Source organism: Oncorhynchus masou, unplaced genomic scaffold (assembly GCF_036934945.1).
Source record: "Oncorhynchus masou masou isolate Uvic2021 unplaced genomic scaffold, UVic_Omas_1.1 unplaced_scaffold_2253, whole genome shotgun sequence".
In the NCBI taxonomy this organism is placed as follows: domain Eukaryota; kingdom Metazoa; phylum Chordata; class Actinopteri; order Salmoniformes; family Salmonidae; genus Oncorhynchus; species Oncorhynchus masou.
Window position 1 is genome coordinate 35,458 of NW_027008725.1, and position 18,532 is coordinate 53,989.

The window sequence follows — 18,532 nt, forward strand, 5'->3', positions numbered from 1 at the left end:
GGATAATGTTTACGGTCTAACAAGTCAGCTATACTACGCGTTGCCATCGGCATTGTAAATCATCTTGGGGATAATGTTTACGGTCTAACAAGTCAGCTATACTACGCGTTGCCATCGGCATTGTAAATCATCTTGGGGATAATGTTTACGGTCTAACAAGTCAGCTGTACTACGCGTTGCCATCGGCATTGTAAATCATCTTGGGGATAATGTTTACGGTCTAACAAGTCAGCTATACTACGCGTTGCCATCGGCATTGTAAATCATCTTGGGGATAATGTTTACGGTCTAACAAGTCAGCTATACTACGCGTTGCCATCGGCATTGTAAATCATCTTGGGGATAATGTTTAAGGTCTAACAAGTCACCTATACTACGCGTTGCCATCGGCATTGTAAATCATCTTGGGGATAATGTTTACGGTCTAACAAGTCAGCTATCTAACATCGGCATTGTAAATCATCTTGGGGATAATGTTTACGGTCTAACAAGTCAGCTGTACTACGCGTTGCCATCGGCATTGTAAATCATCTTGGGGATAATGTTTACGGTCTAACAAGTCAGCTGTACTACGCGTTGCCATCGGCATTGTAAATCATCTTGGGGATAATGTTTACGGTCTAACAAGTCAGCTGTACTACGCGTTGCCATCGGCATTGTAAATCATCTTGGGGATAATGTTTACGGTCTAACAAGTCAGCTGTACTACGCGTTGCCATCGGCATTGTAAATCATCTTGGGGATAATGTTTACGGTCTAACAAGTCAGCTATACTACGCGTTGCCATCGGCATTGTAAATCATCTTGGGGATAATGTTTACGGTCTAACAAGTCAGCTATACTACGCGTTGCCATCGGCATTGTAAATCATCTTGGGGATAATGTTTACGGTCTAACAAGTCAGCTATACTACGCGTTGCCATCGGCATTGTAAATCATCTTGGGGATAATGTTTACGGTCTAACAAGTCAGCTATACTACGCGTTGCCATCGGCATTGTAAATCATCTTGGGGATAATGTTTACGGTCTAACAAGTCAGCTATACTGGCGTTGCCATCGGCATTGTAAATCATCTTGGGGATAATGTTTACGGTCTAACAAGTCAGCTATACTACGCGTTGCCATCGGCATTGTAAATCATCTTGGGGATAATGTTTCGGTCTAACAAGTCAGCTATGTACGCGTTGCCATCGGCATTGTAAATCATCTTGGGGATAATGTTTCGGTCTAACAAGTCAGCATCGGCATTGTAAATCATCTTGGGGATAATGTTTACGGTCTAACAAGTCAGCTGTACTACGCGTTGCCATCGGCATTGTAAATCATCTTGGGGATAATGTTTACGGTCTAACAAGTCAGCTATACTACGCGTTGCCATCGGCATTGTAAATCATCTTGGGGATAATGTTTACGGTCTAACAAGTCAGCTATACTACGCGTTGCCATCGGCATTGTAAATCATCTTGGGGATAATGTTTACGGTCTAACAAGTCAGCTATACTACGCGTTGCCATCGGCATTGTAAATCATCTTGGGGATAATGTTTACGGTCTAATAATGCTATTTACGGTTGCCATCATTGTAAATCATCTTGGGGATAATGTTTACGGTCTAACAAGTCAGCTATACTACGGCGTTGCCATCGGCATTGTAAATCATCTTGGGGATAATGTTTACGGTCTAACAAGTCAGCTATACTACGCGTTGCCATCGGCATTGTAAATCATCTTGGGGATAATGTTTACGGTCTAACAAGTCAGCTATACTACGCGTTGCCATCGGCATTGTAAATCATCTTGGGGATAATGTTTACGGTCTAACAAGTCAGCTATACTACGCGTTGCCATCGGCATTGTAAATCATCTTGGGGATAATGTTTACGGTCTAACAAGTCAGCTGTACTACGCGTTGCCATCGGCATTGTAAATCATCTTGGGGATAATGTTTACGGTCTAACAAGTCAGCTATACTACGCGTTGCCATCGGCATTGTAAATCATCTTGGGGATAATGTTTACGGTCTAACAAGTCAGCTATACTCGCATTGTAAATCATCTTGGGGGCATTGTAAATCATCTTGGGGATAATGTTTCCGGTCTAACAAGTCAGCTGTACTACGCGTTGCCATCGGCATTGTGCCAGTTGCCATTCTACCTGCTACACTGGAAACCAACCGAAGTCAGTATTTTTTTTTATTTTCAAATCAATTAGAATGTTTTGGGAAACTTTTACCATCTAACTACATAACATAATGGTAAACATTTATTTGAAATAGAAAATCTCTTTTGATAAACTGGTTAAGTCAAGATGTAGCCTAGACCTATTTACAATATAGGTGAATGCATATTCAATAGGAGTGTGTGCATGCATTGAGTTATTTATACAAAACAAAAATATAAATGCAACTATTTCAACTATTTTACTGAGTTAGTGTATATAAGGAAATCAGTGAATTGATATAAGTTTATTTGGGCCTACTCTATGGATTTCACATGACTGGGCAGGGGCATAGTCATGGGTGGGCTTTGAAAGGGCATAGCCCCACCCACTGTGGAGCCAGGCCCAGCCAATCAGAATTAGTTTTTCTTTATTACAGACAGAAATACTCCTCAGTTTCATCAGCTATCCAGGTGGCTGGTCTCAGACGATCCCGCAGGTGAAGAAGCTGGATGTGGAGGTCCTGAGCTGGCGTAGTTACACGTGGTCTGCGGTTGTGAGGCCGGTTGGATGTACTGCCAAATTCTCTAAAATGACTTGAAGCCGCTTAGAGTAGAGACATTAACATTAAATGCTCTGGTGGAGATTCCTTCAGTCAGCATGTCAATTGCACGCTCCCTCAACTTGATACATCTGTGGCATTGGGTTGTGTGACACAACTGCACATTTTAGTGGCTGTTTATTGCCCCCAACACAAGGTGCACCTGTGTAATGATCATACTGTTTAATCAGCTTCTTGATGGATGGATTATCTTGGCAAAGGAGAAATGCTCACTAACAGGAATGTAAACAAATGTGTGCATGGAATTTCCAAGAAATAAGCTGTTTGTGCATATGGACAATTTCTGGGATCTTTTATTTCAGCTCATGAAACATGGGACCAACACTTTACATGTTTTGTTTATATTTTTGTTCAGTGTAGCTTGTTCTGACTGTTTTTTACATCTGTAGCCCCATTAAAAATCTATCTGTTTCCCTTCCATTTGTGACTTATTATAGTGATCAACAACATTAATAACCCACAAATGCTGATGCTCCAGATACTCAACTAGTCTAAAGGCCAGTTTTATTGCTTCCTTAATCAGCACAACAGATTTCAGCTGTGCTAACATAATTACAAAAGGGTTTTCTAATGATCAATTAGCCTTTTTAAAATGATAACCTTGGATTAGCTAATACAACATGCCATTGGAACACAGGAGTGATGGTTGCTGATCATGGGCCTCTGTACACCTATTTAAATATTCCGGCTACAATAGTAATTTACAACATTAACTATGTTTACACTGTATTTCTGAACAATGTGATGTTATTTTAATGGACAAAAAAGTGCTTTTCTTTAATAAACAAGGACATTTCTATACACATACAAAAGTTTGGGGTCACTTAGAAATGTGTGTGTGTGTGTGTGTGTGTGTGTGTGTGTATATATATAAAATGTAATTAATTCCCTGGTCTTTAGTTGAAATTAACTGCTCGACTAAGGGACCTTACAGTTATCTGTATGTGTGGACTACAGAGATGAGGTTGTCATTGAAAAATTATCTAAAATATTTTCTGGAGTCCTCGTGAAACTGCCCTCTGCCACTGGTTGATTCTTGACTAGTTGAGGGGTGAGACTTGATTGGAGCAGGGTCACAGCGTAATGAATCCAGTGGAAACTCCACCACATTAGGCCTATAAACTAGGGCTGGTGATGCCTCTCCGCCACATTAGGCCTATAAACTAGGGCTGGTGATGCTTCTCCGCCACATTAGGCCTATAAACTAGGGCTGGTGATGCCTCTCCGCCACATTAGGCCTATAAACTAGGGCTGGTGATGCCGTTAGGCCTATAAACTAGGGCGGAGGATGCCTTTCCGCCACATTAGGCCTATAAACTAGGGCTGGTGATGCCTCTCCGCCACATTAGGCCTATAAACTACGTTAGGCCTATAAACAGGGCGGAGGATGCCTCTCCGCCGCGTTAGGCCTATAAACTAGGGCTGGTGATGCCTCTCCGCCACATTAGGCCTATAAACTAGGGCTGGTGATGCCTCTCCGCCACATTAGGCCTATAAACTAGGGCTGGTGATGCCTCTCCGCCACATTAGGCCTATAAACTAGGGCTGGTGATGCCTCTCCGCCACATTAGGCCTATAAACTAGGGTGTTGTTAAGCCTCAATGATTTTGCGTATCGTCCAGCATCACTGTCTCATGCACTCTGTTGCACTCACATTGTCCAATGCTGTCTGGACCTTTAGTATGCCAGCCGCAGAGAACTGGAAGAATTAGTCCGTTCAGAAACTTCTGAGGCTACGCCAAGGTTGAGTAAACACGAAACCTTTTATCTTGAGTTCCTAGAAATACAGCCAACAGTAATTTGTTTTCCCCCAGAGAAAAGAATAGCATTAAACATAACAAAATATATTGTTTTCTGACGTTGTATGTTTGCCCTCAATGTTGTGTGGCACCGAAAACCCACTGCACAACCGATCAGCGTCGTCCTATAATCGATATGTCAGCCTATTGGTTTCCTTCATATATCTGTGATTCACTGCCCCCCCCCCCCGTTGTCGTCTCGCAATCTCAGAGTAGGAACGTATGGAGCCTCTAGTAAATTTTGGCGTAATATGGTGCTGTACACTTGGAACCTACCAGTGGATAAATAACCAGTCCAGTGGAGCTGAATGAGTAGCAAGGGATTGAGTGATGCTCCTCCACCTATTTTGAGCTGGTAGTGCGTCAGCAACGAGGATTTACAACCTTCCCTGTCCAGCTCTTTGGTCTGTCTCATCCAATGTGGCCAGCCTTGGAATGGCAGCTCCTGGGCTAGTTTGTCATGTCCTGACTCATTGAGCTTGGCTCTGTAACTTCAGGGCCGAAGCGTCCGTGTTTATCTCTCTTCTCCTCCACAGTGTACACTACTAAACATGCTACTCGTCTTGTCAAAATGGATATCCAAATTTATGTTAGAAATCAACACCCTCTCGGCTCCAGTTCTTGCATCCGAGACCTGCGGTTTAAAAGGCACCAAAAGGGTTGTGAATGGTGTTGTCCATTTTGTTCCTCAACATTGTGGGTTGGCCGGATGACCTGTGAGAGAGTGAAGAAGAGGTGTGTGTACTGATTCTGAGTGCTGTGTTTGTTGCGGTGTTTGTCCCCGCAGTCGAGAGCCACTTGGCTTCCAACGTCCACAAGAGCCGTCTGGTGCAGCAGGACGTAGCGTTGGCCAAGCAGCTGCAGGAAGAGGAGGACCGGAGGGCCAAGGCCAAGGCCCACAGACAGCACAGAGACATGTGAGTGAGATCATATTAACCACATCATTCCACCACACAATATTCAGTGTGCTCTAGAGATAGTGAGTCTCCATGACGTACCCTTCGCTATCTAACTCACACGTTAACCTTAAAGATGGCGACCACATAACTAGTGTGTTAGATTGTGAGTTTCCCTGACCTACCCTCTAGAGCCTAGGGTAGTACACTAAGTCATACCGGATTTTACTATATACCGGTGTTGCTGCATGGCCCTGTTTGGGTTTTTACTTTACCTTCAATAATGGTATTTGTTAAAGCGTCACGTACATTTTTATAATTCAATCTGCTACTTAAGTCCACTCACTCACACACATATTCCACACAGACCTAGCCCCACCACTTGAGGGAATTTGTTGTATAATAACACAAGTAGTTTGTGTTTCTTACATCTGCAAACAGCGAGTTTGTCTTTTCTTAGCAAGTTGCCACTAAATCGTGTTAGCCGCTAATGTTAGTTAGCTGGCTAGCTAATAAATGTAGTCAGAACAAATGTAGCTAGCTATACAGCCTGATACCAATGATGGTGTAGGCCTAAATCAGCATGTTGTTTGTGCATCAGGAAACACTGATCAACACTGGTTCATACCCAGGCACAATCGAGTGCATTCGGAAAGTATTCAGACCCCTTGACTTTTTCCAAATCTCGTTACATTACAGCCTTATTTTAAAATATATTAAAAAGATTTCCCTCACCAATCTACACACAATATCACATAATGACAAAGCAAAAACAGATTAAGTCATTTTTGCAAATGTATTAAAAATACAACTGAAATATCACATTTACATAAGTATTCAGACCCTTTACTCAGTACTTTGTTGAAGAACCTTTGGCAGCGATTACAACCTCAAGTCTTCTAGGGTATGACGCTTTACTTTTCTGCAGATCCTATTAAACTCTGTCAGGTTGGATGGGGAGCATCGCTGCACAGCTATTTTCAGGTCTCCAGAGATACCTTTTATGACCCCAATGAGTTTCCCTCCTTTCCCCTGTGAAATGTCCATGGTCCTCTCTTTGTTTAGCCAGATGTCAGAATCTGATCAGATCTTCTGTTCTGGTCCTGACCCTTCTCTCTGATCCCAGGCCATTTCCTCTTCTCTGAGTAGGTCAACCTGTCTAAATGAGCATCCACACAGTTTCATGGCCTAAACTTCATTAATTCTCACAGTAATCATTCACTAAACAGGATACAAATGAACTACAGATTAACATTTTAATAGAATCCCTCATCACACGAAATGCACTGTAACTCTTCCCTGGCATTTTCAACACTGTATTCATAGTGTCCACTAATATACTCTAACTATAGAATTATTATCATTATATTTCCATGATTCCAACAGTTCACCCAAGTGTTTTGATCTAAATCTCAATTGCCAAATTTGGTTTAAAAAAAAAAGCCCTAGATTGTTTGCCACGTAGGGCTGCATGACATTGGCAATGTGGAAATGATCCCAAATGAGTGCAGGAAATGCAGAAATGGATTAAAAATGCTGACATTTCTTGGGGGGTTGAAGTTGAATTGAACAGTATAAAACCATCAGAATGGATGAATGAAGACCTGTTGAAATCACTTAGAATGTATGTGTTGACACGCTGGGGTAATGCACTACTTATGAAGCAGATTTAGAAATGACATCGCTGCACTCTGTTTACCCCCCCCCCAACACCACAGCCACGTTTTATACACCCCACACTATGCTTACCCCCCCCAACACCACAGCCATATTTTATACACCCCACACTATGCTTACCCCCCCAACACCACAGCCACATTTTATACACCCCACACTATGCTTACCCCCCAACACCACAGCCACATTTTATACACCCCACACTATGCTTACCCCCCAACACCACAGCCACATTTTATACACCCCACACTATGATGCTTACCCCCCAACACCACAGCCACATTTTATACACCCCACACTATGCTTACCCCCCAACACCACAGCCACATTTTATACACCCCACACTATGCTTACCCCCCAACACCACAGCCACATTTTATACACCCCACACTATGCTTACCCCCCCAACACCACAGCCACATTTTATACACCCCACACTATGCTTACCCCCCAACACCACAGCCACATTTTATACACCCCACACTATGATGCTTACCCCCCAACACCACAGCCATATTTTATACACCCCACACTATGCTTACCCCCCAACACCACAGCCACATTTTATACACCCCACACTATGCTTACCCCCCCAACACCACAGCCACATTTTATACACCCCACACTATGATGCTTACCCCCCCAACACCACAGCCACATTTTATACACCCCACACTATGCTTACCCCCCCAACACCACAGCCACATTTTATACACCCCACACTATGATGCTTACCCCCCAACACCACAGCCACATTTTATACACCCCACACTATACTTACCCCCCCCCCCAACACCACAGCCACATTTTATACACCCCACACTATACTTACCCCCCCACACCACAGCCACATTTTATACACCCCACACTATGATGCTTACCCCCCAACACCACAGCCACATTTTATACACCCCGCACTATGATGCTTACCCCCCCAACACCACAGCCACATTTTATACACCCCGCACTATGATGCTTACCCCCCCAACACCACAGCCACATTTTATACACCCCGCACTGATGCTTACCCCCCAACACCACAGCCACATTTTATACACCCCGCACTATGATGCTTACCCCCCCAACACCACAGCCACATTTTATACACCCCGCACTATGATGCTTACCCCCCCAACACCACAGCCACATTTTATACACCCCGCACTATGATGCTTACCCCCCAACACCACAGCCACATTTTATACACCCCGCACTATGATGCTTACCCCCCAACACCACAGCCACATTTTATACACCCCGCAATATGATGCTTACCCCCCAACACCACAGCCACATTTTATACACCCCGCACTATGATGCTTACCCCCCCAACACCACAGCCACATTTTATACACCCCGCACTATGATCCGCACTATGATGCTTACCCCCCCAACACCACAGCCACATTTTATACACCCCGCACTATGATGCTTACCCCCCCAACACCACAGCCACATTTTATACACCCCGCACTATGATGCTTACCCCCCCAACACCACAGCCACATTTTATACACCCCGCACTATGCTTACCACAGCCACATTTTATACACCCCGCACTATGCTTACCACAGCCACATTTTATACACCCCACACCATTCTGGAAACAGAGCTTTGGGTGTCAGATGTGGAGGAAAAGGCTCCAGTCTTTCCTTCCCCCGTGTGTTATTAGTCCGATATGCTGACACACTTAAGTCACCCGCCCTCACGCTCGCAAGCAGCAGAGCAGCACCCCCATGAGAGAGCCAGATGCTCCGCCGCCCATACAGCCTGGGCTAATGCCGATTTGGCATGCTCGAAGCTTCTGCTGCCATCCTCTCTACCCTCTGCCCAATACCCATCTCTACCTCGCTCTCTCAACCGATATTCCCTGGCACCCTCAGACGCCCATCACTTTTAGAATACACTAGGACCTGTATTCATAAACCATGATTTAAAAGACACCATCCTAGATCCCTCAAATTCAAATCTGGACCTCAGAGCCAGCAAGCACTGTTTCTTCCCCTCTAATCAGGTACCGATTTTATGGGTGTAAATTCATTATCAAGTGGAACAGCAGTGCTCCATACCTGGTAGGGTAAGATTGAAATAGCCCTATCCTAGATCAACTCCTCTGAGATAAACAACCTATTAGAACTGTATTACACTGGCTAAATCTGGACTGAAACAGGGATGGACTGTCTGAACTCGTCCAATAGGAAATGCTCCTTTTTTTTTTTTTGCTCTTTTTCTTCCCTTTGCAAAAAGTTTTGCTACGGTGTACCATAATGAATACGCCCCTGCAATATACATTCTCTAACGTGGACATTCAGACATCTTCTAGCATTGCCTTCACAGTGGTGTCTCTTGTCTCATCACATTCTTCAAGGACTGGCTGCAGATGGAATCGTTATCCGTTCTGAAATGTGTCAAGGTTTTCTAAGATATGAGAATACCTACCTGGGCCAGAGACAGAGATGCTATCAGTCTAAGCACTTGATTAGTATTAGAATCCTTGTGTTCAGTAGCCTTGTTACTGCCATCAGTGCTATGAAACAGGGTTTGTATCAGCCTACTGTGTATATACTACCCATGCATACCCGGTGTGTTTGTGTAGATGTTAGAGGGCTGCAGGTAGCCTAGCGGTTAGTGTTGGGCCAGGAACTGAAAGTTAACTGTTTAGAATCCCGAGCCAACATGGAGAAGAAAATATATATTTATTATTATTATTATTATTATTATGGAAGGAGAAGCAGGAACACAGTCTTGTCTCATACATTGGATTGAACATTGTTCTCATTAGCCACATTCTGAGATAAGTGACTTGATTTTGAGCTGATTTGAGTTAACCAGAACCTTGGGCAGGGTACAAGTTATGGGGCAGTTGTGTATCTACTTCTGATTGTGTTTTCTCATCTTGTTTGTCTCCTACACACACACACACACACACACACACACACACACACACACACACACACACACATGCCTACCTAGTGAGCGCAGTGACAATGAGATCGCCCAGGAGATTCAGGAGGAACTTGTCCGACAGGCCAAGCAGCAGCGGATGCAGGAGGAGAAGGATGCGGTAAGTGACACTACACCCCTCCCCCTTCTCTCGCCTCAACCAGTCAACATGGGCATACCTCCTCCTCCCTCCAATCACAAACTGTAATATCGATGGGTCACCATGGGCGGATCACCCGATTGGCTTGTTGAAAACCACTGCTGGTGTTACAGCCTGTACTGGTTTATTCTACTTTAGTGTTAGAATGTCTAGCCCAATGGTGACCTCATGTCTGGTGACCATCAAATACTATACTGATCAAAAATATAAACACAACATGTAAAGTGTTTGGTCCCATGTTTCAAGAGCTGAAATAAAAGATCCCAGAAAATGTCCATATGCCCAAAAAGCTTATTTTTCTCAAATTTCTTCACATTCCTGTTGGTGAGCATTTATCTTTTGCCAAGATAATCAATCCACCTGACAGGTGTGTCATATCAAGAAGCTGATTAAACAGCATGATCATTACACAGGTGCACCTTGTGCTGGGGACAATAATAGGTCACTCTAAAATGTGCCATTTTGTCACACAACACAATGCCACAAATATTTTGAGGGAGTGTGCAATTGGCATGTTGACTGCAGGAATGTCCACCAGAGCTGTTGCCAGAGAATTGAGGCGGTGCTGGGTGCAGAGGAGTATTTCTATCTAATAAAGCCCTATATACTCCCAGGCCCAACCATGGCTGTGTCCTTGCACAGTCATGTGAAATCCATAGATTAGTGCCTAATTCATATATTTAAATGTACTGATTGCCTTTCATGAACTGTAACTCAGTAAAATCTTTGAAATTGTTATGTTGCGTGTTATTTTTGTACAGTATATATGACATTTAAAATAGTTGAAATAGTTACTCTTTGGTGGGACCTGGGAGTTATAGATCTGTCATTCTCATTGAAAGCAAGTCTAAGAAGTGGTAGATCTGTTCTAAGTGAGCTATTTATTTGCTTCCTGTTAAGTTGAGTTTACTTATTTTACTTTCGGTTTGGACACCAGCTGAAATTATACTATTTTTGGTTATTGAAAAGATTGTACCATCTAATCATTCTCTACACGATACATTGTTTTGTCACATAAACAGAAATTAGGGCAACTATCTATTAGAATTTTAGCAACCAGGAAATGGTGAAGCGATTTCTGAATATTGCACCTTTTTAAATCTGTGCTTGATAGTCTACCTGGTTCAATGGAACCAATATAATAATCCCAACACTTTAAACCCTCCATATTTGGCACTAGCCCAGTCAGGCTAAAGCAAATGCTCAATGTATTTATAAAATGTCAAATTTGTATTTTAATCCAGGTCTCATTGGAACTTGCAGGCCTATTCTGCAGATTCCTTATACTTATTAAAACTTAGTCCTTTAAATTTCAATCCTCAGGGGAAAACGTCTCTATCTAGGGTAAAAATAAGAAGTGATGTGTCGGCAGTTTGGAGGGGTTTGTTTATTTGTGTGTGTTTGTCTCAATGCGTGTTTCCAGGCCATCGCTCGTAAACTGCAGGAGAAAGAGAGGAAGGAGGAGAGGAAGCGACAGAAGCAGCTGGAGGCCAACTTTGAGGAGGAGTACTACGAGGATAATGGTACTGGCGCGCTCCCTGTCTGTGGATATAGGATTTTATTCCTGTTGGAGTTAGGATTATATTATTCTGTTGTTGGGGGCATATATGATTATATTCCTATTGGTTTGAGGGATATAGGATTAGATTCCTGTTGGAGTGAGAGATTTAGGATTAGATTATTCTGTTGTCGGGGGGAAGGCTATGGGATTATATATTATTCTGTTGTCGGGGGGAAGGCTATGGGATTATATATTATTCTGTTGTCGGGGGGAAGGCTATGGGATTCTATATTATTCTGTTGTCGGGGGGAAGGCTATGGGATTATATATTATTCTGTTGTTGGGGGGAAGGCTATGGGATTCTATATTATTCTGTTGTCGGTGGGAAAGCTATGGGATTATATATTATTCTGTTGTCGGTGGGAAGGCTATGGGATTATATATTATTCTGTTGTCGGGGGGAAGGCTATGGGATTATATATTATTCTGTTGTCGGTGGGAAGGCTATGGGATTCTATATTATTCTGTTGTCGGTGGGAAGGCTATGGGATTATATATTATTCTGTTGTCGGAGGGAAGGGTATGTGCCACTCTGGGTATGTGTAAGGCTGGGTAGGTGGGTTATCAAAATCAAATATAGGGGTGTGTGTGTGGGATGGAGTAGTGTGTTAGAATAGAGTTGATTTAGGATGAGGATTTAAGAGGGCAGTTTTAAGCAAATAGCTGACCTTGAGGTAGAGCGTGTGTGCGTAGGTACTGAGGAGTCATTTGTCATCTTGCTCCCTCCTCTCTGCCCATTTTACACGCACACTGCAGTTCTGCTCGTTCGTGAGCTGAGGCGGTGCTTTGCAGGGCTGGGAGAGCAGCTTTGACTCAACTGCAGCAATAAGGCTCCATTGTAAACTGATAAATTCATAGAAGCTTGCCTGATGTCAGAACTTCAAGGAGCCTTTTGGCAGTCAATGTTTCTTCCATTGTGGGTTCCAGTCTCCCCATCCCCCTGCCTTAAAACAGTAAGACATTTTATCTCAATGTCTCATCTGAAAGATTTTTTTTTAAACAAGTTAATGCAGAACCAGCTCTGGTGTCCACTAGTACATTCTAGTACCTTGATTCAACCCCAAATTCACAGCGAAACTATTTGAATACTTTACTAGATTTGTAAAATGATTTGTAAAATGAGTTTTGGTATGTGGTGTTTTGGAAACGGACTAGGCCTACATGTGGTGTTTTGGAAGACGGACTAGACTGGTGTTTTGGAAGGGACAGGCCTACATGTGGATTTGATGTGGTGTTTTGGAAATGGACTATGCCTCATGTGGTGTTTTGGAAATGGACTAGTGTGGTGTTTTGGAAACGGACTAGGCCTACATGTGGTGTTTTGGAAACGGACTAGGCCTACATGTGGTGTTTTGGAAACGGACTAGGCCTACATGTGGTGTTTTGGAAACGGACTAGGCCTATATGTGGTGTTTTGGAAATGGACTAGGCCTACATGTGGTGTTTTGGAAACGGACTAGGCCTACATGTGGTGTTTTGGAAACGGACTAGGCCTATATGTGGTGTTTTGGAAATGGACTAGGCCTACATGTGGTGTTTTGGAAACGGACTAGGCCTACATGACCAAAGTATCCCTTTTTATAGAGTCAGGTGAACTCGTGGATCCCATTTTTATGTCTCTGTGTCCAGTATGAAGGAAGTTAGAGGTAGTTTTGCTAGCCAATGCTAACTAGCGTAGAATTCAGTCTTTGCGATATCTTCTAGCATGCAGGCTGTGGTTACGGTATGTAGGTTAGTATGAGCAGGGCTGAAGGGACGGTCACTGCTGTCAGGAATGTTCTGGTTTCGTCTGTCTCTGAGCGTTGGAATGAAGGGACAGTCACTGCTGTCAGGAATGTTCTGGTTTCCCCTGTCTCTGAGCGTTGGAATGAAGGGACAGTCACTGCTGTCATGAATGTTCTGGTTTCCCCTGTCTCGTTGGAATGAAGGGACAGTCACTGCTGTCAGGAATGTTCTGGTTTCCCCTGTCTCTGAGAGTTGGAATGAAGGGACAGTCACTGCTGTCAGGAATGTTCTGGTTTCCCCTGTCTCTGAGTTCTGGTTGGAATGAAGGGACAGTCACTGCTGTCAGGAATGTTCTGGTTTCCCCTGTCTCTGAGCGTTGGAATGAAGGGACAGTCACTGCTGTCATGAATGTTCTGGTTTCCTTTCTGTCTCTGAGCGTTGGAATGAAGGGACAGTCACTGCTGTCAGGAATGTTCTGGTTTCCCCTGTGTCTGAGAGTTGGAATGAAGGGACAGTCACTGCTGTCAGGAATGTTCTGGTTTCCCCTGTCTCTGAGAGTTGGAATGAAGGGACAGTCACTGCTGTCAGGAATGTTCTGGTTTCCCCTGTCTCTGAGAGTTGGAATGAAGTGACAGTCACTGCTGTCAGGAATGTTCTGGTTTCCTCCCTGTCTCTGAGCGTTGGAATGAAGGGACAGTCACTGCTGTCAGGAATGTTCTGGTTTCCCCCCTGTCTCTGAGAGTTGGAATGAAGGGACAGTCACTGCTGTCAGGAATGTTCTGGTTTCCTCTCTGTCTCTGAGAGTTGGAATGAAGGGACAGTCACTGCTGTCAGGAATGTTCTGGTTTCCCCCCTGTCTCTGAGAGTTGGAATGAAGGGACAGTCACTGCTGTCAGGAATGTTCTGGTTTTTCAGTCACTGCTGTCAGGAATGTTCTGGTTTCCCTCTGTCTCTGAGTTGGAATGAAGGGACAGTCACTGCTGTCAGGAATGTTCTGGTTTCCCCTGTCTCTGAGCGTTGGAATGAAGGGACAGTCACTGCTGTCAGGAATGTTCTGGTTTCGTTGGAATGTCTCTGAGAGTTGGAATGAAGTGACAGTCACTGCTGTCAGGAATGTTCTGGTTTCCCCTGTCTCTGAGCATTGGAATGAAGCGTTGGAATGAGCATTGGGACAGTCACTGCTGTCAGGAATGTTCTGGTTTCCCCTGTCTCTGAGCGTTGGAATGAAGGGACAGTCACTGCTGTCAGGAATGTTCTGGTTTCCCCTGTCTCTGAGCGTTGGAATGAAGGGACAGTCACTGCTGTCAGGAATGTTCTGGTTTCGCCTGTCTCTGAGAGTTGGAATGAAGTGACAGTCACTGCTGTCAGGAATGTTCTGGTTTCCCCTGTCTCTGAGAGTTGGAATGAAGTGACAGTCACTGCTGTCAGGAATGTTCTGGTTTCCCCTGTCTCTGAGCGTTGGAATGAAGGGACAGTCACTGCTGTCAGGAATGTTCTGGTTTCTGTCTCTCTGTCTCTGAGAGTTGGAATGAAGGGACAGTCACTGCTGTCAGGAATGTTCTGGTTTCCCCTGTCTCTGAGCGTTGGAATGAAGGGACAGTCACTGCTGTCAGGAATGTTCTGGTTTCCCCTGTCTCTGAGCGTTGGAATGAAGGGACAGTCACTGCTGTCAGGAATGTTCTGGTTTCCCCTGTCTCTGAGCGTTGGAATGAAGGGACAGTCACTGCTGTCAGGAATGTTCTGGTTTCCCCCCTGTCTCTGAGAGTTGGAATGAAGGGACAGTCACTGCTGTCAGGAATGTTCTGGTTTCCCCTGTCTCTGAGCGTTGGAATGAAGGGACAGTCACTGCTGTCAGGAATGTTCTGGTTTCCTCTCTGTCTCTGAGAGTTGGAATGAAGGGACAGTCACTGCTGTCAGGAATGTTCTGGTTTCCTCTCTGTCTCTGAGCGTTGGAATGAAGGGACAGTCACTGCTGTCAGGAATGTTCTGGTTTCCTCTCTGTCTCTGAGAGTTGGAATGAAGGGACAGTCACTGCTGTCAGGAATGTTCTGGTTTCCCCTGTCTCTGAGCGTTGGAATGAAGGGACAGTCACTGCTGTCAGGAATGTTCTGGTTTCCCCTGTCTCTGAGCGTTGGAATGAAGGGACAGTCACTGCTGTCAGGAATGTTCTGGTTTCCCTCTGTCTCTGAAGGGAGCGTTGGAATGAAGTGACAGTCACTGCTGTCAGGAATGTTCTGGTTTCCCCTGTCTCTGAGCGTTGGAATGAAGGGATGTTCTGGTTTCCCCTGTCTCACTGTTGGAATGAAGGGACAGTCACTGCTGTCAGGAATGTTCTGGTTTCTGTCTCTGAGCGTTGGAATGAAGGGACAGTCACTCTGTCAGGAAGCGTTGGAATGAAGGGACAGTCACTGCTGTCAGGAATGTTCTGAAGGGGTTTCAGGAATGTTCCCTGTCTCTGAGCGTTGGAATGAAGGGACAGTCACTGCTGTCAGGAATGTTCTGGTTTCCCCTGTCTCTGAGCGTTGGAATGAAGGGACAGTCACTGCTGTCAGGAATGTTCTGGTTTCCCCTGTCTCTGAGCGTTGGAATGAAGGGACAGTCACTGCTGTCAGGAATGTTCTGGTTTCCCCTGTCTCTGAGCGTTGGAATGAATGAAGGGACAGTCACTGCTGTCAGGAATGTTCTGGTTTCCTCTCTGTCTCTGAGCGTTGGAATGAAGGGACAGTCACAGGAATGTTCTGGTCAGGAATGTTCTGGTTTCCCCTGTCTCTGAGCGTTGGAATGAAGGGACAGTCACTGCTGTCAGGAATGTTCTGGTTTCCCCTGTCTCTCTGTCTCTGTCAGGAATGCTGGTTTCCCCTGGAATGAAGTGACAGTCACTGCTGTCAGGAATGTTCTGGTTTTCCTGTCTCTGAGCGTTGGAATGTCACTCTGTCAGGAATGTTCTGGTTTCCTGCTCTGTCTCTGAGCGTTGGAATGAAGGGACAGTCACTGCTGTCAGGAATGTTCTGGTTTCCCTCTGTCTCTGAGCGTTGGAATGAAGGGACAGTCACTGCTGTCAGGAATGTTCTGGTTTCTGTCTCCTGTCTCTGAGAGTTGGAATGAAGGGACAGTCACTGCTGTCAGGAATGTTCTGGTTTCCTCTCTGTCTCTGAGAGTTGGAATGAAGGACAGTCACTGCTGTCAGGAATGTTCTGGTTTCCCCTGTCTCTCTGTCTCTGAGAGTTGGAATGAAGGGTTCTGGTTTTCCTCCTGTCTCTGAGCATTGGAATGAAGGGACAGTCACTGCTGTCAGGAATGTTCTGGTTTCCTCTCTGTCTCTGAGCGTTGGAATGAAGGGACAGTCACTGCTGTCAGGAATGTTCTGGTTTCCTCTCTGTCTCTGAGCGTTGGAATGAAGGGACAGTCACTGTGGTCAGGAATGTTCTGCCGTCATGTCTTTCCACACGAATCTTCTTTCCCAGGGAGCATCCTCTTCCTGTAGATGCACAACCAACCCAGGGCCATAGCCACAGTCTCTCAGAGTAGGAGGGCTGATCTTGGATCAGTTTATCCTTTTTAGAGCACAATGAATAATTTTATATGGACACTGGGGACCTGATCCTAGATCAGGACTCCTACTCTGAGAGGCTTTATGAATATGATTAAAGCCGTATGTAGTACTACCTCGCCCTGCTCTCTCATGTATTACTGTCTAGCTGGGCTGGCTTTAGAACCCAGGGCTCCTTCTGTATTACACAAGCAAACATTCTGCCATGCTGCCGTGGGTGTGCTTGAGCTGGGACGACACATCCAACAACTCTTCCACACCAAATCCTTTTCATGGACACTTTGCTCATATTATCGTTCATTACAATAAAAGGTTTAAACAAGTCTTCTAATCTGGGTGGTTGTTGATGGGACATTTTTAGAACTACAGCATTTTAAAGTAGTAATATTAAGAGTAATAAAAAAATAACTGTGGTGCACTTTGTTATAATCGTATCGTCCAATTTATCGTTATTGTGATAATTCAGTCAATTTGTCGCAATAGGGATTTAAAAAATATATGTTATATCGCCCAGCTCAAGTGTGTACGTGCTCCTCCACAAACACACACACACACGCTCTGCCACGTCTTATCTCGGGCGAGTTGTTTCCTCAGGCCCGTGTGATTGGCCACCCTTCTCAGGAAGTGACGGGAAGGAAAGACATTTGTCTGCGATTTTGTTATTGAGAGAGAAAAGCAGACCAGAGCATCATTTCCATCCTTAACTGCTCAGTCAGCTTATAAAACTGACAGTTGACTGATGCAAAAGTATTTGTCGATCTGCCTTAATTCAGAGAACAGCCCGTTGTTAAGGGTTACAGAGCATTTTAAATGATTATGTAATTAAGGACTGGGTGATTTCTACCTGGCCTTTTTATTTCAACATTTACAGTTGTTTCTGTTGATCAGAGTAACCAGCTGCTACTGGGTGGCTGACATTCCATTGGGCTGACGGCAGACACACACCTGTGTCCTTCACACATAGTTTGTTTTCACTCAAATGCAGGCCTGTGATTTGTCAGTGCATGTTAGGAAGGTTAACTGGTTTTTAAAGTTAATTTACATTTGAGTCATTTAACATACACAATTATCCTGAACGACTTACCGTTAGTATGTTCTTCTTAAGATAGCTAGTTGGGACAACCACATATCACAGGCATAGAAAGTACATTTTCTTCTCAAACTATCAGTAGCTGGTCTGATTTATTATGTTTTATATATACAGTTGAAGTCGGAAGTTTACATACACCTTAGCCAAATACATTTAATCTCAGTTTTTCACAATTCCTGACATTTAATTATAGTAACAATCCCCTGTCTTAGGTCAGTTAGGATCACCACTTTATTTTAAGAATGTGAAATGTCAGAATAATATCAGAGATAATGATTTATTTCAGCTTTTATTTCTTTCATCACATTCCCAGTGGGTCAGAGGTTTAAATAACCTCAATTAGTATTTGATA

The 18,532-nt window shown here is 44.2% G+C and overlaps 1 protein-coding gene across 1 annotated transcript in view; it reads left to right on the forward strand.

Moving 5' to 3' along the window:
• The window catches only part of LOC135533157 (zinc finger CCCH domain-containing protein 13-like), a 37,392-nt gene that overhangs the window by 11,727 nt on the left and 7,133 nt on the right, over positions 1-18,532 (forward strand). Inside the window, exons 3-5 of the mRNA XM_064960563.1 lie at positions 5,366-5,495; positions 10,125-10,215; positions 11,678-11,777. Of these exons, the coding sequence (XP_064816635.1) occupies positions 5,366-5,495; positions 10,125-10,215; positions 11,678-11,777 (321 nt within the window). The remainder of the gene's footprint in view (positions 1-5,365; positions 5,496-10,124; positions 10,216-11,677; positions 11,778-18,532) is intronic.